The following is a 22,706-nucleotide window of genomic DNA, read 5'->3' as shown; positions in this document are numbered from 1 at the left end:
CTATAACAATAAGTCTTATGTATTGGAGATATGAAAATCTCTCTCTCACTCCTACTCACAAGGGTGAAGTGAGTAATTAGAGACCTGTAAGTTTGACCTCTATGCCAGGAAAAATAATGGAGAAAATACTTAAAGATACTATTAGAGACTGTTCTTCCTCACCCCTCTCATAGCCCCGGATCTTGCACTTTCTGTCTATTGCCTCTTCTGCCCCCTTAAAGATTCACTCCATGAAACCAATTTTGTGGATGACCTCCAGCTCAAGCACAGTGTTTGCAAAGCCCTCTGGAGCAAGAGAAAGGACTTTTACAGCATATGACTCGGAGATGGCAGAAGTGCGTAGAAAATGAAAATGATGGTGACTTTGTGGAAAAATAACAGTGTTTATTAATGATTGAGGATTAATTGATGTAAAAGGCACAATTTGTAGAAATTAAATTTTCTGAAGAAAAAAATAGGAGGCATTACTTTTGTACCACTCCTCGTATATCATTTCATGTATAACACCTTTTATAAGAACACATGCCTTTTGAATATCAAAGACTACTTGTATAAGAATTTACCAAATTATGCTTAGTATTTTGAAAATTCCTGATAACAGTGCTGAGTATGAGAGGATATTCATCTAAGTGGGGGGGCCCAAATATGCTCTTTCTGTTGAAGCTTTGGAAATTCTCTTGAATGCCAAGGATAATAGGATCTTGTTATAAACAAAACTTCAACTCAGAATTTCTGAAGAGGGAAAAGTCTGCAACAGTATCTCTCTCGAAGCAGTTATAATCATTTGATATGTAACAGACAATCCAAACCAACCCAAAATATACCATAAACAGAAAAATCCTAGGCAGGCTAATATTTAAAAGCAAACTGTATTGGTAAACAATCCTGTGGCTGTATTTTAATTAAATGCATATGGTGAGTGATATTTAATTTCAAGTCCAAAATTAGAATTTTAATAAATTTCCTGCCCTTTCCAAAAAAAAAATTTCTTTTTTCCCTAAGAAAATCTTCCACTTATAGTTATCTGATCCCCAGCTATTCAAAAGTTGCCAGATATTGATTACACATAGGACTTTTCTTTGTCAACTACCTTAGATTTGATGCTATCCAAATGGTATGTTATTATGGGATTACTGATACCTAGATACATTAACTTGCACTTATCAATATTAAACCCTGACTTGCCATTTTTCAGCCACTCTGCCTAATTTATCCAGGTCTTGTTGGAGTACATACCCTATTACTGTCATTAACCTATGCACATTAGTCTCATCAGCAAACTTAGACATTAAACTTGGTAAGCTTACATCAGCATTGCTAATAAATGTTAAAAACAGTAAGGACCCAAAACTGAACTGTGTGGTATCCCACTCATAACCATGAATAACAGTGGCTATTTGTAATTACTCTTTCTGTTCTGCCACCTATGTATTTCTTTATCCATAGCATTAGCTATGTTATGGATAAATGCCACATTGCTTCAATCTATACAGTGATTCATGTGAAAGAGTATAAAAAAAATCTAAGTATAGAATGTCAGAATTATTCTTTGCATCCAATTCCTTTGTATTGAAAACCCAGTAGCAGCTAACCAGATTGATCAGATGTGGATATGGACGTGTATATGTAATGGGCGGCATCTAGAACGTCTGTCCAACTCCGTCTCGTATCTCTGTGAAGGACAGTGTCACTACAGATGTATTGTGTGTGTGTGTGTGTCTGTTCTGTTGTTGTGTCTGGCCGCTTGGCTACCCAGAAGCATCAGTCACCTGGACAGATGATTCTGGGTACTCGTCCACACCATGGGAAGGTGGGCTAGTCCCAGTAAAACACGTACTGTCTCAAAAGAGACACCACCTAGTGTTGCCAGAAGGTGGGCCAGGATCCTCTGGGTACCCATTCCAGAGGCTGGAAAGGGAGGAAAAAAAAAAAAAAACACTCGTGGTGCAGGTTATGAAGAAAAAAAAAAAAATAATAAATAAATAAAGAATAAAAAAAATTTAAATTAATAATAAAATAAAAATAACAAGTAATAAAAAAATAATAATACAATAGATAAAAAAAAAACTAGTGATACTGATTAAGAAAAAAAAGTAATTAATAAAAATGAATAGACAAATTTCAATAAGGCCATATCTAAATGGCAAATTAAGCAGAATAAAAAATAATAATAAAATAAAATAAAAATTATTTGGTGCATTTGAAAAGAAAAAAAAAAAATCAGCTACACCTGATTAACTAACTCCAGGCAGAACGCAACGAAAAAAATAAAATAAAATATGATTGATCAGATGTGACCTACCTTAAAAAATCCATGTTGTAATTGCCTTATAGTGCCAATCCTTTTGAGATGATTTGCGTTACCTCTAACTATTTTCTCCATTATATTTCCTGGCATAGATGTCAAACTTACAGGTCTGTAATTACTCACTTCACCTTTTGAACCACCCTTGTGAGTAGAAGAGAGAGAGAAAGACATTTGCATATCTCCAATATGCAAGACTTATTGTTATAGGTTTGATCACTTCTTTTGCTGCTGCTTTTAATGAAACTGGGTAGCTTCCATAACTTCTACCTTGTTTACTTTTAGATGTAACAATTTCTCTTCCAGCTTCCTTTCAAGTATTCTTAAAATCATTTAGGTCAGTCAGTATTAGATTGACTTCTTGTATCCTCATCTCTGAAAACTTCGTGTGAATATAAATGCAAAATACTTATTTAGTTTGTCATGAGTAATTAATCTTTACTTTTGACTTTTTATGCTTATTTTTACTTAGTGTTTTATTTTTTATATTGTATTAATTAATTGTTCTCATATATTTTAAGGAATAACTAACACTGATGATCCCAGTAAAGTGGTAATGGTTCTAGCAGCTACAAATTTTCCTTGGGATATTGATGAGGCTCTTCGTCGGAGACTTGAAAAAAGAATATACATACCTCTTCCTAATGGTAAGTACCTTATAGGAATGCCTGAAATTTTATGTAAGAAAAAGAGAAAGAAAAGAAATAAACTGTTCTTATCATGTTGTGTGATACTGCTTGTTTGTAAGCCGCCTCCGTGGGCAGGAACGGCAGTGCGTAGTACACGCTTCTTGATTAGACTGGGGTTCGAGCCCGTGACCACCAAATACGGAAGATGCGGAAAGATCAGGGAATGACCACCGCATATCCACGGAGCAATATGGCCTTAGTTGCTAATGCTCCTAAAAACCAAATAACAACAACAACAACTTGTTTGTCTATTATCTATAATATCCATTAAATGATGTAAACAGTAACATTTCAAAGGTGTGATTATACATTCTTTCACAGGATAACTCCTGTAATATCTTTTTGTAATATTTTGTATATTTAATGCTTACTTTAATAATTATTTTTACAGGATCCACATTGAATACTTCGTTCAAGGATGTTATGACTCAAATGAAAATGTTCATAGACTATTCCCATATTCATTGCATGTAGCATGTGTTCAAAAGTCAATCTAGTTCATAATCATAACTCAACTAACAGTTCTTTTCTTTTTTTTTTTCAATGTAAGGCAAGTGCCGATCTCAGATTGCTACATTGCTAGAAGAATTTCAGTCACTGAAGAAATGGGTGCTCGTTCTAGAGAAAATAACAGTAAGAACTTGTCACAGACTCAAGGCATCACCCATCAAGTTATCTAATGACCTGCCAGGTGAATCGCTGATCTTAGCCCAGAAAAAAATAGTCAAATGCATAACACTGTGGTTCAAGAAAATTTAGTTTATTAGGAGTCTCCCTTGTCAGGAAAATTGGTAATGGTAACAATTTTTTGCATTTGTGGACTAGAACCAAGGTGTGTCTGCCAGGAGCAACAATTAATGATGTCACTAGCAGTGTGTTAGATTTTGGGGGGGGTGGGGTTAAGGAGAGCATTGTTATTCATATGGGGACTAATGTTATGAAACACACACTAAACTGATTATTTGATTGAGATAAATATAAAACCATGCTGAAAAAATGCTGCAAGTTAGATAAAAATGGGTCTGCAATAGGAGAGACTGTGCTGAAAGTTTTTAAGATTAACTCAAGCCTCGAGGGACTGTAAGGCTTTTGGGCAGAAATTCTTATTAGCATGACCTGCACTTGTAAGTGCAGGTCATGCTGACAAAATAGATTCTTTCTATCTATAGGTAGAAGAAGGAATCTATTTTGTAGACAGGTACACATACTACAGCTTAAAAAAAAAAAAAAAAGACAGCTTCGTGAAAGGGTCCAGAGTTGCATTCAGTTGGTGAGATTGGCAAAAGGGGGCACCCATGTGAGGAAAGACTGAATATATTCAAGTGTTGGCAGTCGAGGTGAGCGGGCGTGCTTCGTCTGGGCTCCTCGGTTTAGTGGATTGTATTACTGTTGATTAGTGCTTTTAAATATTTGATTTATTTAGATATTGTTGGACTACTTTGTTATAGGTTTTCCTGTAACAGTTTGATTTTTATAATATTATAGATGTAATTTTTTAAAGTTAAATTTCATTGATATTTAGCTAATTTTATAATGGTAGTTACGAGATCCCTTAAACACGTCACAGGGTATCGTGACTCACACGGAAATAGCCCATGGTGATTTATGGGTGAGTCGTGATTTAATCCATTGCAGAACCTGTGGAATGTTTTCCAAGGTAGACCTGGTGACTAATCACAGCTCACCTGGGGATTCTTTTCTTTGTATCGATGTAAGGAATGCACTGATCTTAAATTACAATTTGGTGCACTGGTGCTTGAGTCCCTGAAAAAAACTGGTGCTTGCCCTCAAGAATAATGCATCTGGGAGCTCGTCAGGGACTCAAGACTCCAGCAATCTACCAAGTGATGCACACCCTATTCGGCCCTCAAAACAGAAAAACCAAGTGCAAACTACTCTGGTTAAAAAGGACATTGTTTTATTAGGAGACTCCATTGTCAGGGAAACGGGGAATATTTTTTGTAATAAGGATAGGTGGAGTAGAACCAGGGTATGTCTGCCGGGAGCAACTATTAATGATGTCACCAACAGATTGTCAGATTTTAAGAGGGGTAAAGAGAATATTATTATTCATGTGGGGACAAATGACATTAAACGTACATGATCTGACGATTTGCTGGAAAAATACAGGACCATGCTGAGGAAATGCCGCGAGCTAGGCCACAATGTCTGTCTGCAATTCTGCCCAGACACAATAGGAGGGATTATATGTTAAAAGCCTTGTGGATTAATTCAAGACTTGAAGGACTCTGCAAGGCTTTAGGGGGGAAATTTCTTTAGGAGGGAAATTTCTACCCACACTTGTAGGTAGAAGGAATTTGTTTCGTAGAGATGGGTTACACTTAAACAAAGGTGGTGCAAAAGTTTTTGCCAGTATTATTGAGGATACCTTAAAGGTTCAGGGAAACTGCTAGTTAGGGGGGGATGTGGGTAATACTGACACACGTTTATCTGATAATATTGGTCAAAGTAACTCTTGCACATACCTCAAGAGTTCTTATCTGTTACCCCAACTTGACATATTATCTAGATGTTCTGGGGTAGAAACGTTTCAAGTGAGCGGGTAGCTAATTCCAGAGAAGCGAGCCTAAAAAACTTCAAGGGTTGTGTTAGGGTTGTTAAATATACAAGAACAGTAAGTCTTAGCTGTTTATATAGTAATGTTAGAAGTGTTGTCAATAAAATGAGCAAATTCTAATTGCTGGTTAAAACAAGTAGCGCGGACATAATAGGGCTTACGGAGACGTGGTGCCACCCCGAAATTGGGGATGATGAGTTTAAGTACGGCTTGTATAATGTATTTAAGAAGGATAGGGTAGATAGAAGGGGTGGTGGGGTAATGCTTCTTATCAGAAGCAGCCTGAGTGTGACGATAGCTTTCCCGGATTGAGACGTTTCACATGCTAGTATAGAATCTGTATGGTGTGAGATAGTTGGAAACAAAGGTATAATGCGAATAGGAGTAATCTACAGACCGGGTGATTGTGAAGATTATGATGAAAGCCTCTACATGCAAATAGAATGGGCAAGTAAGCATCACTGTCTTATTATGGGTGATTTCAATTTGCCTCTAATTGATTGGAGTAAATGGAAAGGAAACTCGAAATGGGGAACAAAATTTTTAAATCAACTAGATGACTTTTATTTGTATCAACATGTCAGGAAAAGTACTAGAGAAAAGAATATCCTAGACCTCATCATCACCCATGATTCAGATGACATAACAGGGCTGACAGTAGAGAAACCAGTAACAGGAAGTGATCACGGAGTTCTACGGTGGATGATGATGATGAGAGAGGTAGCAGTAATAAAATGCCAAGGAATGGGTTTTAATTTCAGAAAAGGAAATTACGATGCCTTAAGGTATTACGTGGCCTCTATTAACTGGATAGATAATGCACAGAGAGCGAATACAATTGAATTATGGTATACCTTTAAAACATTAATCAAAGAAGCCTTGAATGCATATTTACCATTAAAAAAAGTGCTCCAGGTGGAGGGTTCCAAGTTGGATGAATAGTGAAGTTGCCACATTACTTGAGCAGAAAAAGGTGACATGGAAAGGTTACAGAGCAATAAAAAGTACTGAAGCCTATAACAGCTACAAGATGATCTGTAATAGAGCCACAGAAAAGGTTCGACAGGCAAAGGCAGTTTATGAGAAAGGAATTCTCATAAATTGAATTCTTCATATATATAAATGCCAAGAAGAGCAGGACAAACCAGACCGGACCTTTACGTAAGGGAAAGCGGATAGTATTAAATACACCAGCTGCTGTTGCAGATGAACTCAAAAGTTATTTTGCTTCGATATTTACAAATGAAAAACCTTTTGTGGCAATGGGAAATTGTGGGAGTGAAGTCGAAAAATATATAATTAATGATATTGAAATTTCGCAAGATTATTTAATGAAAAAACTTTCAAGCCTACATGCCAGTAAGGCTTCTGGAGTTGATGGAATATACCCTATAATCTTAAGGGAGGCAGCAAGTGAGTGCACTGAACCATTGAGGCTAATTATGCGAGCGTCACTAGACTCTGGGGAGATTCCCTTGGATTGGAAAAGTGCCAATGTATCTCCCATACATAAGGGTGGCTCTAAGAGTGAAGTGGGAAATTATCGACCTGTCAGTCTGACTTCAGTGGTAGAGAAAATCATGGAGGCAATGATCAAGGGTAGAATTCAGGATCATTTGGATCGAATTGAAATTCTCAAGGATACTCAGCATGGTTTTGTAAAGGGAAAATCATGTTTAACAAATCCGATTCAGCTATTTTGAAAGGATCACTCACGAGCTGGATTTAGGGAATAATTTTGACATTGTTTATTTAGATTTCAGCAAAGCTTTTGACGTAGTCCCACATGAGCGGTTGCTTTATAAGCTGGAACAGGTTGGAATCACTGGGAAAATCCTTAGATGGATAGCAGGATGGCTTCAGGGCAGGAGGCATAGGGTTGTGATAAATGGCTATTCCTCAGATTGGGTTGATGTAAGAAGTGGGGTTCCCCAAGGATCAGTATTAGGACCACTGTTGTTTTTAATTTTCATAAACGACATCGACGAAGGGATAGAGGGCGTGATGTCTAAATTTGGAGGTGATGTTAAAATTGGTAGAGTAGTTAATGATCACTGTCAAGCTAAGCTTCTTCAGAGAGACCTAGATAGACTTCAGGAATGGTCAGAAAAATGGCAGCTATGCTTTAATCCAACAAAGTGTAAGGTTACACCTGGGAAACAGTAATACCAAAATAACTTATTCACTTGGTGGAGTTCCACTAAACCAGTACTGGAGGAAAGGGACTTGGGTGTTACGACACGGTCAGACATGAAATTCTTTGAGCATTGTAAACAGGTTGCAAGGAAGCCCTTTGGTGTCCTATCGATGATCTATCGAACTTTTGCAAGTAGAGATAGGGACGTGATAATCCCATTATATAAGGCTTTTGTTAGACCACACTTGGAATACTGTGTTCAGGTATGGAGACCGCACCTAAAGAAAGACATCGAGCTTCTTGAAAGGGTGCAAAGACAGGTAACTCGCCTGGTGAGATCGGCAAAAGGGCGTCCTTATGAAGAAAGACTTCGAATATGTGGTTTGCAGAGTTTGGAAACCAGACACCTTAGAGGAAATTTGATTGAGGTGTTTAAGGCTCTGAGAGGCATCAGTAAAATTATTGAGGACGAAATTTTCAAGATTATAAATGATGCTAGAACTAGGGGACATAAATTCAAGTTACGGGAGGAAATGTTTAGATTGGACTGCAGGAAGTTTTATTTTAGCCAGTGAGATATAAATTACCGGAATAAGTTGCCTACATGGGTGGTAGAGGCTGACAGTTTGGGAAAATTCAAAGGTCATCTGGATAGTACCTTCAGGTCAGGGAAAGCGCATAGGATGATAGGTTTAATTTCCTTTTCTTTTATTAATTATTATTATTATTTTTTTTTATCATTGTTTTATTCGGTTGTTTTTTCTCTCTGTGGCTGGTGCAGCATAAATCATAGGCTTTCTTGCACCATACGGCCATTACTAATAATAATACTGGCTGCAGAGCTAGCTACTAGGCACTTTAGAGCAGATATAATTGAGGTGTACAGGCTATGCAAGGAGAAAGTAAAATGAATTGAGAGTGAAATTTTTACTGTTATAAATTATTCCAGAACTAGGTACCATTAATTCAAATTTCCATTATTTCATTTTTGTACATGCAGAATGACGAAATAGTTTAGACTATATTATTTTCATTATGTATCACAGAGCAGAACGGAAAGAAAAATAACGAGATGTAGTTAAACTAAATTTAATGTTAAATACATACGATGAACAGTAAAAACAGAATATGTGGATACATACAGTAACCAGTAATACAAAAGCTTTTGGCCTTTATGTTAACCATTGAATTGAAAGTTTTGGGAATGTAGAAGCGTGTGATGGCAGTAATGCACAGTGAACTGCGTGATGCAACAACTAACTGTTGGAAGTTGAAGTCTGTGGTTGTGATGTATGGTAACGTTGCCACTGTTTGTCAGTCATGAGAATGGTTGCTTCAATAATAGGATGAACGTGACATCCTCTCTTTCTGTTGACAGAAGTATTAGAGCACATGATGTGCAGTGACTCTAACCAGGCATGGCACTGGTAATGGTGGGACTGATCAACAACCATGACATTTTGGCATGGGTCATTGTCGTGTTAGGTTGACCAGAAGTGCTCAGCAATGACAGAGTGTTCTGTGTCTGCTAAGCGAATGGCCCTTTCGTGTTCTGAAATACGTTTGCCAAGTCTTCTGCCAGTTTCCCCGACATAGCAGCTAGTGCAGTCATGGCAAGAAATGCGGTAGATTAGTCCACTCTGTAGTGGAAACTGGTGTTTTCACTCTGGAGATGAGGGATCGTAGTTTCCTGCCTGGGAGTTGTACACACTTTATCCCATCTGATTTCAGGACCCTAGAAACCTGATGTGAAAGGTTTGGGTAGTATTAGATAGCCGACCAGGCTAGCCGGGTGGATAAAGTGCCTGCTAGGCAACCTTGTCACGGGTTCGAATACCGCCTCGGGCTTGCATATTACGATGGTGCCGTACTCTCCAGTTGGACCTCATGGCCACAATACACAAAGGAAGCAGGGAAAAACTGGTTCCTTTGTGTATTGCTCACATCATACGATAAAAAAAAAAAGTATGGGATAAAGATGCTTGCAGCGGAGTCATTACCTTGAATGGTCCTGTCGGTCACTTCATAGTCACGAGCCTGTAGGTCGCACCTATCTAGGGTACTGGTGGGATAGCTACATCTTGTAAGATCTGTCTTGACCCTAGCAATCTCGGTGCATCTCTCATCTGCAGAACTAGAGTGGGTCCAGGCGCAAGTCAACAAAGTCCACTCAGTGCTGAGAAGATGGCTGCGTGTGTGTGCTGACTGGTAGTTGTTAAATTGGCCAGCACACATTGGCTCACAATAGACTGTTGTTCTCAGGCTTGTGCCCTCATGTCGGACTAGGGTGTCCAAGTATGGTAGTGTATTGCCTAACTCTAGTTCGATAGTAAATTTTATGAAAGGTGATGGGGTAACATCGCAATGGAAGAATTAGAGGGCCGTGCGTTTACGAGTATACCAGATCATTACCTTTTGGTGTCACTACGTGGATGATGTGTTTGTAGTTATTCCCAGAGATTCAGGCCACCGACTCTTAGACCACTTCAACTCTCTATCACCTTTCATAAAATTCACTATCGAACTAGAGTTGGGCAATAACCTACCATACATGGACACTCTAGTCCGATGTGAGGGCACACACCTGAAAATAAGTCTATCGCAAGCCAGTGTGTGCTGGCCAATTTACCAACTATTGGTCAGCACACATGCACAGCCATCATCTCGGTACTGCACGGGCCTTGTTGACTTGTGCCTGGACCCACTCTAGTTCTGCAGATGAGATACACACCAAGATTGTTAGGATCAAGACAGATTTTACAAGATGTGGCTATCCCACCAGTACCCTAGATAGGTGCGACCGACAGGACCATTCAAGGCAATGACTCTGCCGCGAGTGCCTTTATCCCATATTACCCAAACCTTTCACATCAGGTTTCTAGGGTTCTGAAATCTCATGGGATAAAGTGCATACAACTCCCAGGCAGGAAACTATGATTCCTCATCTCCAGAGTGAAAACACCAGTTCCCACCTTACTACAGAGTGGGCTAATCTACCGCATTTCTTGCCATGACTGCACTAGCTTCTGTGTTGGGGAAATTGCCAGAAGACTTGGCAAATGTATTTCAGAACACGAGAGAGCCATTCGCTTAGCAGGCATAGAACACTTGGCCATTGCTGAGCACTTCTGGTCAACCCAGAAGTGCTCAGTGCTTTTAAATTCAAATTGAGGAAAGACAGATGTAGGATAGATGTGCGGAAATTTGCCTTTAGCCAGCGGGTGGTTGGTTGGTGGAACAGACTTCCATCCCTTGTGGTGGAGGTTGATAGCCTAAATAAGTTTAAGGCTCAGCTGGACAGGTATTTTGAACGAACAGAGGGGTGAAGTGGAAGTGGGTTTTGTTTTTTTTTTTTTTTTTTTTTTGGCTGATGCTGCATAAGCTTGCTTTCTTGCATCAAATGCCTCTACTAATGCTAATGCTAAAACCCGACACGACATTGACCCACACCGCAATGTCATGGTTGCCAATCAGTCCCGCCATTACCGGTGCTGTGCCTGGTTAGAGTCACTGCACACATCATGTACTCTAATACTTCCATAAACAGAGGATGTCATGTTCATCGTTTTATTGAAGCAACCATTCTCATGACTGACAAACGGTGGCAACGTTATGTCACCAACCGCAGACTTCAACTTCCAATCAGTTAGTTGTTGCATCATGCAGTTCACTGTGCATGACTGCCATTGCACGCTTCTACATTCCCAAAACTTTTAATCCAACGGTTAACTGATGAAAGGCGACATAAAGCCGAAAGTTTTTGTATTACTGGATACTGTATGTATCTACATATTCTGTTTTTACTGTTTATTTTATGTATTTAAGATTAAACCTAGTTTAACTACAACTTGTAATTTTAATTTCCGTTCTGCTCTGTGCTACATAATGAAAATAGTATAATGAATCCAGAGCGCGTAGGCCTTTTTACTTATAGTTTAGACTGATTTGCCAGATTGGGGTTGGGGGGTTTCCCCAGCAAGCATATTGTTAATTACTGGAATAAGTTGCTTCCATGGGTGATTGAGGTTGAGAGCTTGGGGAAATTCAGAGTTCAACTAGATAGGTATCTTCTTGAGGTGGGAGTCAAATAGTTTATTTTATTTGCTTGTCAATGTTTTTTTTTATTAATATTTTGTTTTGTGGTACAGAAACCAACGTATCCACTGTTAAACCAAATGGATTTTCCCATGATAAATATGTTTCCATTAAAAATAAACTTATATTTATGTACAACATAGTAATTGGAGTAGTATAGCTTATTAATTATAACTGTTATTGTAGCTAATATGCCAGTTCAGCTAACAGTGGGTTGTAATATTGTAGCAATTTTTTGACACTAAGATCAATGTGCTTACCCATGCCCACATTACCTCAAGACTAGGTGGTAGATGACTTTCATCAACCGGTGAAATACCACCACTTTGCTTATTGGAGGTTTGAAGTGGTGAAACCCATGTTTAGTCTCTAGAGCAAAGTTTCCGGCATCCCCCTCCCCCCATACTTCTCCTTTAACGCATGCACGGTACTAAGTACTATAGGTTTTGATACCTTTCATGTTTGGGGTTTTCATAAAAAAAAAAAAAAAAAAAAAAAGAAAGAAAAAGCTATGGGCTTCCTTGCACCATATGGATAGTACTAATACTAATATGTTAGCATAAAGCAGTACAGTAAACCCCTGCTATTTGCGGTATCTGTATTCGCGGTTTTGCGTATTCGCGTTCGCCGATTTAATATAAAATGAAACCTAAAAAAATGTGAATTTTAAAGCGCCGTGAATATTTTCCGCCATAAAAAACATGGGCGTGGCTAAAATTATCTTTCCCAGTCAAAACAGCGCTCAGTGGGTGGGGGGAGAGGGGTGACAAAATCGCGAGCGTGGATGTTTCTCACTAATCCTTGTTCAGTATGTGTTATGCGTTTGTCATGGAAGGTTTCGTCATTTGCTTTTAATTTATATGTTTATAAATTGAATAAATTTATCAATTTATATGCTTACAAAAATGATAAATCTACCGTTTTGCAGTGTAAAACAGACTTTTTCGAGTGTGTTAACGGAAGAAATTGACTTTATTGTGGACAAGTTCTTTCTAACCCCTACAAAAATATGGCTACAAATAAAAAGAGAAATGTGAAAATATCAAAGGAGGTGATGACATTAGCGAATAAAATTGAGTTATTAGACAAAATTTCTAATGGTGAAAGTGTCTCCTCAGTGGCAAAACATTATAAAATCAATGAATCAACGGTATGATCAATCAAAAAATCGGAAGAAAAAATCCGCCGTAGTGTCCGTGAAAACGCGCTAATTGTTTCAAAAATTTGCTCTGCAACTCGTGATGTTAAATTAGAAAAAATGGAAAAGGCTTTAAATCTGTGGATAGAAGACCGAACTCAAAATAAAATTCCGTTAAGTTCACTCATCATTCGTGAAAAGGCAAAACTCCTTTATCAACACTTTAGCGAAACTGGTGATAGCACTGGCGAGATGTTTTTTTTTTTGCTAGCAAGCAAAGGCGCTGGTTTGAAAGATTTGTTTGAAATTTCTAATAAATATTACATTTAATATTAAATTGTTTCTTATTTTCATTTCGATGCCATATGCTTGCATTTCACTATGTACTGTCTATGTACATAGTCATATTATGAAGGTACATATAATACATACATAGACAACATTTTAGACTAGTTTTTCTTATATATTTCATACTTTGGAACGGAACCCCTTTATTACTATGGGAGCCATAACTCAGTATTCGCGTTTTCGGTATTCGCGACATTTCTCAGGAACATAACCCCCGCGAATAGCGAGGGTTTACTGTATTTAATAAATAACTGACCGTGAACAGAAATGAAATAATAGGAATTTTAATTTATGGCTCCTAGTTCTGGAATAATTTATAACAGTAAAAATTTCACTCTCAATATGATCCATCATCCCAATAGCCTAAAAATCCATTATATAGCATGCTTCACTCTTGAACAGTGAAGCATACTATATTAATGGAATAACAACAATATGGAGGTCTCGTTTTAAGAAGGGTCTGCTGGAATGGGTGCAGAGAGGGCAACAAGATTAGTAAAGGGAACAAAAACGTGGTCTTACCAAGAAAGGCTTCAGTTCTGCAAATTTCAGCATCTAGAGATTAAGCACCTGAAGGATCATCTGATTGAAGTGTTTAAGGCCTTGAATGGATTGAGCAAGCTCAGTGTCGATAGTATTCTTCCTTTTGTTCAGGCTACACGTATGAGAGGGCATAAATTCAAATTGAGAAAGGATGGTTGCGGGATAGATGTATATCAGCCAGTGGGTGGTTGATTCTTGGAACAGACTTCTGTTGTTGTGGAGGCAAATAGTTTGCATAAATTCGAGGAAGAACTAAACATATTGATGGAGGGGAAGGATAAGTGATGTGGAAGAGGTTTTTTTTTTTTGGCTGATGCTTATAACCTTGCTCTCTTGCATCATTTGCCACTACTAGTACTAATTTCTGAGATTAAAAAGTTGGAAAACGATTCCTGCAATTTTTCTGAGTTTGTATAGATGATTATTGGTGTTAGTCTATTCTTATAGTTAAATAATATGCAATGTAATGTAGCATATATTAGCCACACTGGAGATTTCATCATGTGTGAAAGTGTCAGTGTTATACACCTGTATTCTATTTGTGTTCCTTTTTCTATATACTGGTCCTTGAGGTTGTCACAGACATTCTCTCAGATAGGCCAGACAAGCTGTACTTGCTATCTGCGAGTCTAAAATGTTGATGGAACTGATATCTGGGTGACATTCAAGTCAAGTGGACCCAATTTCAGCAAAGTCTGGATGGTCTGTGACAGCCAAATCCTCTGCTTGCACCTTCACGATAGTGGGACTGTTGGTAATCCTGGGTATAACCTCCAGGCACAAGAACATGGTGGGTGTGACCACCCAGGTGTAAACCAACGTAAGCAGGGGTCGAGGTGTGCGGTCACGCGACATGGAGGAATGCTGCCCCTCTATGTTACCAGGCAGTACTAGGTGGTAGATGACTCTCATCAACCGGTGAAATACCACCACTTTGCTTATTGGAGGCTTGAAGTGGTGGAACCCATGTTTAGTCTCTAGAGCTACGTTCCAGTCAACCCTTCCCTATCTCTTCCATCATGCAGTATGATTGATGACTTTTGAGGTTATGATGAACATCGTGGCGAGATCCAATATTCCTTACATTTTGAGGGTACAGCCCTAAAACGGTGTTCGAAGGCTGGCCACTAGTTAGTACACCGGACCGAACCTATTGATAACTCTCTAGGAGGCTTCCAGATCAGCCAGTGTATAATCTTGCTACCTCCACTCTGCCAGATAGTGACTGGACAGAGTCCAAGTAGTGTGTATGCAGGGGGCATTGTCGAAGTCATGTTATGTCAAGGATCTGGGGGTATATTCTTACCATATGTATGCCATATACAAAAGTTTCATTAGTTCATACAGCATGTCCCACCCACTTTTTCTTACTGTTGAATACACCATGAATTGTCAAACTAATAGAGCAAGTTTATCTGCGAAAAGATCTAAACCTCCCAAACACTTCCTAAATCAATTCACAAATATACGTGGTCGCAGTTCTAATCTCAATGATGTCCATTTCCACTTCCAGTCAGCCAAACCCCATGTACTTTTTCTGACAGGATCTCAGTTGAAGGTTGATTCAACCACTGCTCATCTCAGTTGCCCAAATTATTTGCTGTATGATTCCTTTCATCTCAAAGGTGATACTTGTGCATATGTCCATTCCGATATTCCCTGTCAGAGACTTGGTAATTTGGAAACTCCTCTCTTTGATCTTCTCTAGCTTAAAATCTCTCTACCTCATTGTGTCAAATTCATCTGTTGCCTCTACCGTTCTCCCAATTCCACTAATCGCTTGGAGCTCTTTGACTTCCTCTCTTTGCAACTTGACTTTCTCCAGTCCAACTTTCCTAACAGTGAGGTAATTTTCCTTGGTGATTTTAATGTTCACAACTCCAGCTGGCTTCTGTTTTCTAGTCACACCGACCCAGCTGGTCAAGATGCTGAGGCTTATACAATTACTAATGACCTTGCACATATTGTTCATTTACCTATAAGAATACCGGACAATCCTAATCATACAGCCAACACGAGTGATCTTTTTCTCACAAACAACCATTCTAAGTACATGGTCGAAGTGAGAGGTCCTTTAGGCACTTCAGATCGCAACCTGGTGGTTGTCTCTTCCACAATGGAGCCTTTATCTCATGTCTATTCCCAACCTCGTGTTGTTTGGCATTACAAGAATATAAAATGGGATGACCTGTGAGATTTCTTTTACTTGGTCGGATTACTGTTTCAAAACTTCTGATGTCAATGTTTCCTCAGATCATTTCAATGAAATTATTCTTGTAGGAATGGAATCCTTTATCCCACACTCCACTTTAAAATCTCGTCCTTTATCTAAACCTTTGTTTTCGAATAAATGTGCTAGGGCTGTTCAAGAGAAGAATGTTGTATATCGTAATTGGCTCCAATTCCAATTCTTCAGTTTCATTTTCTGCCTACACCAAAGCTTGCAACAATTGTAAAGCAGTTATTAATCAGTCCAAACTAGAGTTTGAACAGGCAAAGAGTAGAAGACTTGCTTCTTGCCCTAATAGTAGCCAAGCATTCTGGTCTCTTGCCAAAACTATTGGCCGCAACTTTTGCCCATCTCTGCTCCCACCTCTGTCTAAACCCGACAGTTCTGTTGTCACTTCAGCCAAGGATAAAGCTGACCTGCTAGCATCATGTTTTTCTTCCAACTCATGTATTAATGATCTTGGTAAAACACCTCCCACCATTCCCAACATGCTCCATTCAGTGCCTACTGTGGTATTCCGTCAAAAGGATGTCAGAAGGATTTTGATGAATCTTGATGCTAAGAAAGCTCCAGGTCCTGATGGTGTTTCTCCACTTGTTCTCAAAACCTGTGCTCCTGAACTTATACTTTTCTTTTTCGCCTTTTTTCACTTTCTTATTCCAAAGGTGGTTTTCCTTCTGCTTGGAAATTTGCTCATATCTAGCCAGGTCCTAAAAAGGGTGACAAATCCCTCCCACCCAATTATCGTCCCATTGCAATTACTTCTACGCTTTCTAAAGCAATGGAGAAACCAATTAACCACCAACTCTTAAACTACCTAGAAACCTTCTGTCAGATCAACGATCGCCAGTATGGATTCTGTCAGTGTTGATCCACTGGTGATATTCTGGCTTGTGTTACCCATTTATGGACTAATTCAATGGAAAGGTTTGGTGAAACACAAGTAGTTGCTCTTGACATCTCAAAGGCTTTCGATCGTGTTTGGCATAAAGGTCTCCTAAACAAGCTTCTATCTTATGGTTTGCCAACTATTTTTTGTAATTGGTTATCCAGTTTTTAGCATTAGCATCAGCATTAGTAGAGGCATTTGATGCAAGAAAGCAAGCTTATGCAGCCTCAGCCAAAAAAAAATAATAATAAATAAAAAAATAACCACTTACACTTCACCCCTCTGTTCATTCAAAATACCTGTCCAGCTGAGCCTTAAACTTATTTAGGCTATCAACTTCCATGACAAGGGATGGAAGTCTGTTCCACCAACCAACCACCCGCTGGCTAAAGGCAAATTTCCTCACGTCTGTTTTCTCTCTGATCGCTCGCTGAGGGTGATGGTAGATGGCTCTCTGTCTTCTAACTTCTCCACTAATGCCAGTGTTCTTTCCCCCATTCTTTTCCTCTTATATATTAATGACTTTCTTCCACTAACTAGAAATCCTATCCATAGTTTTGCCGATGATAGCACATTGCATTCCACTTTCCATTTTGAGAAACCTTGCTCTGCTCAATGAGCTTCAACTTCTTGAAAATCTGCTACCAGTTCCTTAAATGCCGATCTTCAGGTAATTCTCCAGTGGAGCAAAGACAACTTAGTTGATTTCAATCCTTCTAAAACTCAGTCTTGTCTTATATCTTTCAAAAAGGATTCTTCTGCTCCTATGCTTATCTTTGGTGACACTCCAATTTCTAGGCAAAAGGGTATATCTCTTTTGGGGATTACCCTGACTTCTAATCTCTCTCTTGGCACAAGCATGTTACAAATATTGCTTCCTCTGCATCTAAAAAACTTGGTTTTCTCTTTCGCTCTCGTTAATTTTCTTCCAAACAGCTGCTCACTCTGTATAAATCACAAATCCGCCCTACCATGGAATATTATTCCCACATCTGGGGTGGTGCCCCCAAAACCTCTCTCAGGCTTCTTGATTCCATTCAGAAGAGGGCAGTTAGGTTAATTAATGATTCATCTCTAACAGTCTCTCTCCACTCACTGTCTCATACTGTTTCTGCTGCATACCTCTTCTATGGATATTTCCACGGGCACTCTTCTTTTGAATTGGCTTCTATATATATAGGCACCTCCGTAGCCAGGTGGGAAGGGCAGCAGCGCGTAGCACACGCTTCTTGATTAGACCGGGGTTCGAGCCCGTCACCACCAAATACGGAAGATGCGGAAAAGTTAGGGAATGACCACCGCATATCCCCGAGCAATATGGCCTTAGTTGCAAATGCTCCTAAAAACCAAAAAAACAACAAACAAACAAACATTGGCTTCTATAATTCCGGCTCTCTCTCTCTCTCTCTTTCAAAACAGTCCGAACACGTGCAGCCAACATCCATTTACTGTCCAACTTCAAACTCACAGAACCAACTTTTCATCTTCCTCGTTTATTCATTCAACTGCTGTTTTCTGGAATAGCCTTCCTTCATAAGTATTTCCTGAAAATTACAGTCTACAAAAGTTCAAGTCCAATGTCAACAAGTATCTTCTTTCATCTTCTCAACCTCCAAACCAAGCACGGTACTGAGTACTATAGGTTCTAATACCTCTCGTGTTTGGGGTTTACATAAAAAAAAAAAAAAAAAAAATGTCTAAGATGAAATGTTTTAATAAAGTTATTCTAAGCTGTATTCTGTAGATGGTTGTTGTAATATATTCTTATTTCTAGGCCAAGGGCGTGAAGCACTTCTGAAAATCAATTTGCGAGAAGTGGAGGTTGCTCCAGATCTTGACATTTGTGAAATAGCCAGTTCTCTTGAAGGATATTCTGGTGCTGATATCACAAATGTCTGTAGGTAAGTGTATATATTTTATTTATTTTATAACTAAATATAAAAGCAGGAATTATTAAAGATTGATTAATATTTAATTCATCAATCAGAGGTGTAGAGAAACTTGTGTTCAAATTGTGTTACAGATAAGAAAAATATTTTCTTGACCATTTCTAGCAAAGCTAGTAAAGATCAAGTTTAGTGGCTATCAAATAGGGATTCTCATTAGCTCAGACTTTCTGCAGACTATTCTGCAGAAAGATACATACATTTACAGACTTTTGTTACTGCATATACTGTAGATATTACCTGTTAGACCTGTTATATAGACCTGTTAGTTTAACTTGTTTATGGGGAATATAATGGAATCACTGGTTAAAGAAGTATTGCAGGACCATCTAGACAAGACTGCACTAATAGTTAAGACACAGCATGGGTTTGTTAAAGGGAGGTCTTTTTCTGACCAATTTGATTGGATACTATGATTTGGTCACAAAGGAACTGAATGCCAAAAATAATTTTGATGTCATATACTTAGATTTCAGGAAAGCTTTTGATACTGTTGCACCTGGAAGACTGCTGTACAAATTGAAGAGGTATGGCCTTAAGGGTAAGTTGCTACAATGGATAAAGGAATGGTTGAGTGGGAGATGACAGAGAGTGACTGCTCTTCATGGAAAAATGTTATTAGTGGAGTTCCCAGGGTTCGGTGTTGGGCCCATTGTTTTGTATATTTATCAATGATATTGATGAAGGTATATCAGGTTTAATGTCCAAGTTTGGAGATGGCACAAAGGTTTGGCAGGGTTAACAACAGTAAAAACAGTATGCTACAAAAACTGGATCTAGTTAAGTTGGGAAAATGGGCTGAAAAGTGGAAACTGCAGTTTAACATTGACAAATGCAAAGTCCTGTATATGGGTAGCAATAACTGTAGAGAAATGTACCAAATATGTGGTACTCAGGGAAGTGGAAAGTGAAAAAGACCTGGGGGTAATTGTGCAGTCACATGTGAAGTTTGCTGGCAGTGCAGAGGGGGCTGCCAGGGCAGGTCATGGAGTCTTGTCAATGATATATAGGAATTTTGCTAGCAGGGACAGGGAGGTGATTATCCCGTTATACAAGGCATATAACTAGGGGCCATAATTTCACATTATACATTAGAGAACAGTACGGACGGTGGATTTTTTGCTGCTGTAAAGGAATAAGTATTTTTGTAATTTTTAACGTATTCTTCATTATTTAACATAGTGCATTGTGTTTTACGGAGATATTAAATAGGTTTAGTAGCGTTCGTTAGCTTCTTATTTTGAATTTAACCAATGATTTTTGGAAGTTATGACTCCCGGTATTGGTGCCAATATTGTTGAACTAGCTGCCATATCGTAGTCGATAAGAAATAGCTTAATGTATGTATAGCTCGAACTGATACCAAAGGTATAAAGTAAAACTAGATAGCGTAATACAAAGCATTGTATTAGGAATCTGTTAGCTTATTATAGTATTATCAATTAATCAAAAATATTAATAATCTTATTAAATTTCATTGTTAATTAAATTGTATTTAAACAGAAATCATGACCCAGATTAGAGCTGCGAAGCAAAAATCACAGACTAGCGAGAGTGCTGTGGCTCGGGGGAGAAATGAAGTTGGCGATTCTCCAACGCATCACAGTCTCAAAAAATGTGCGGTGTGAAATGTTTGCCGACCTTTCTAAAACAGGACATGATCTAGCCAAGGAGGATGCCTTCGTGTGTGCTAGGTATCTGGAGTGTCAAGAAATTAGGTGCCAACTCAGCATTCTGATGGGCATCTATGAGAGTTTGAGGTGTAGGGTAAATGCCCTTGAAAAAATTAATATGAGGGGCCCATCAGGCTCTCAGCTGCCCAGCTCATTCCTGTGCATCAGGCAACACAGAGGCAATCTCCAAGGCAGAATGCGCTGGTCCCAAAGGAAGTAGTTATTGTTGGTGACTCCATTGTCAGGGAGATGGGGAATATACTATGTAAGAAGGATAGGTGGAACAGGACTAGGGTATGTCTTCCAGGGGCAAAAGTTATGACATTGTAGAGCAGATATCTTTTCAGGGCACAAAAGGTGATATGTTGTACACGTTGTAAATAATGACATTCAGAGTAAGAGATCTGCAGATTTACTCAACAAGTACAGGTCAATGTTAAAAAAAAAAAGTCGTGAGTTAGGGTTGAATGTGAATATGCCCGCAATCCTGCCCATACACAATAGGAGGGGGTATATGATGAGAGCCTTGTCAATCAATTCAGCCTTGGAGAGATTGTGCAAGGCTCAAGGGGTAAAATTTTTTTCAGCCGGGTCTGTGCTTGTTGACAGGAGAAACTGCTTCTACAGGGATGGGATACACTTAAATAGAAAGGGTGCAAGAATATCTGCTGATGCCATCAAGGCAGTGTTAGGTGGGTTGGACAACTGATAGCTTGGGGGGGGATACACAGACTAAAAGGTTAACAGTGGCCACATGCAGAGGCAAAAGTGATTCTTGCACTGCTTCTATTAGAATGGGCAACAGACTGGAAAGCAAGATAATGGAGATTTCCAGGACTGCTGGGAGTCATAGTGGAACAACTAAATACATGGGCTGTGTTAAGGTGGCAAGCACCAGGAACAGGTGCATGTATACTTGCATGTACACCAATGCTAGAAGTATAGTTAATAAATTTGATGAGTTTGAAGTGCCAATCAAGACATCAAAGGCAGATATTGTTGGGATATCAGAGACGTGGTGTCACACAGATATAGGCAGTGCAGAGTTGGAATTTGGGGAGTACAATGTGTACAGGAAGGAGACAGGATAGGAAAGGAGGAGGGGTAGTAGTGACATGTGATGCAAGAAAGCAAGTGTATGAGCTTATGCAGCATCAGCCAAAAAAAAAAAAAAATCAAACCATTCCCTCCAAATGCCTGTCCAGTTCCTCCTTAAATTTATTCAACCTATCAACTTCCACAACGACAGATGGAAGTTTGTTCCAGCAATTAACCACCCGCTGGCTAAAGGCAAATTTCCACACATCTATTCTACATCTGTCTTTTCTTAATTTGAATTTATGCCCTCTTAGGTTCGTAATCTGAACAAGTGGAATGATCCCAACAGAATTCAGCGTCTCAACCCATTCAAGGCCTTATACACCACACAGGTGCCTAGTCCTCAGCCACTGTAATTTGCAGAACTTAAGCCTCTCTTGGTAAGAGGATCCCTTTATTCCCCTCACCAATCTTGTTGCCCTTCTCTGTACACGCTCAAGCAAAAATACATCCTTCCTAAAATGAGGCCTCCAGACCTGTACGCAGTACTCAAGGCGTGGCCTAACCATTGCCTTATACAGAGGGACAATCACCTCCTTTTCCCTGCTAGCAAAATTCCTATATATCATTGTCAAAACCCCATGACCTGCCCTGGCAGCCTGTCTGCATTGCTCAGAAAACTTCATATCTGACTGCACAATTACTCACCGGTCCTTTTCATTTTCTACCACCTTAAGTGTAGTACCACACAGTTGGTATGTTTCTCTGGGGTTACTTCTACCCATATGCAGTACTTTGCATTTGTCAAGGTTAAACTTCAGTTGCCACTACTAGCCCATCTGCCCAAATTATCTAGATCCTGTTGCAGTAGCACACTGCCATTGCTGTCATTAGCAAACCTGCCAACCTTTGTATCATCTGCAAACTTCAACATTAAGCTTGATATACCTTCATCAATATCATTGATAAATATACAAAACAACAGTAGACCCAACACGAACCCTGTGGGACTCCACTAATAACATTAGTCCACGAAGAGCAGCACCCATTGATTACCACCCTCTGTCTTCTCCCACTTAACCATCCTTTTATCCATT

At 39.0% G+C, this 22,706-nt stretch overlaps 1 protein-coding gene across 1 annotated transcript in view; it reads left to right on the top strand.

Annotated features, from left to right (window-relative positions):
- Positions 1-22,706, top strand: part of LOC150083658 (katanin p60 ATPase-containing subunit A-like 1) — a 115,550-nt gene that overhangs the window by 79,019 nt on the left and 13,825 nt on the right. Inside the window, exons 8-9 of the mRNA XM_090377426.1 lie at positions 2,827-2,952; positions 18,727-18,853. Coding sequence (XP_090233552.1) covers positions 2,827-2,952; positions 18,727-18,853 — 253 coding nt within the window. The remainder of the gene's footprint in view (positions 1-2,826; positions 2,953-18,726; positions 18,854-22,706) is intronic.

Source organism: Mastigoproctus giganteus, chromosome 7 (assembly GCF_048544385.1).
Source record: "Mastigoproctus giganteus isolate SK-2022 chromosome 7, ASM4854438v1, whole genome shotgun sequence".
In the NCBI taxonomy this organism is placed as follows: domain Eukaryota; kingdom Metazoa; phylum Arthropoda; class Arachnida; order Uropygi; family Thelyphonidae; genus Mastigoproctus; species Mastigoproctus giganteus.
This window is presented reverse-complemented; position numbering and strand designations above follow the sequence as displayed.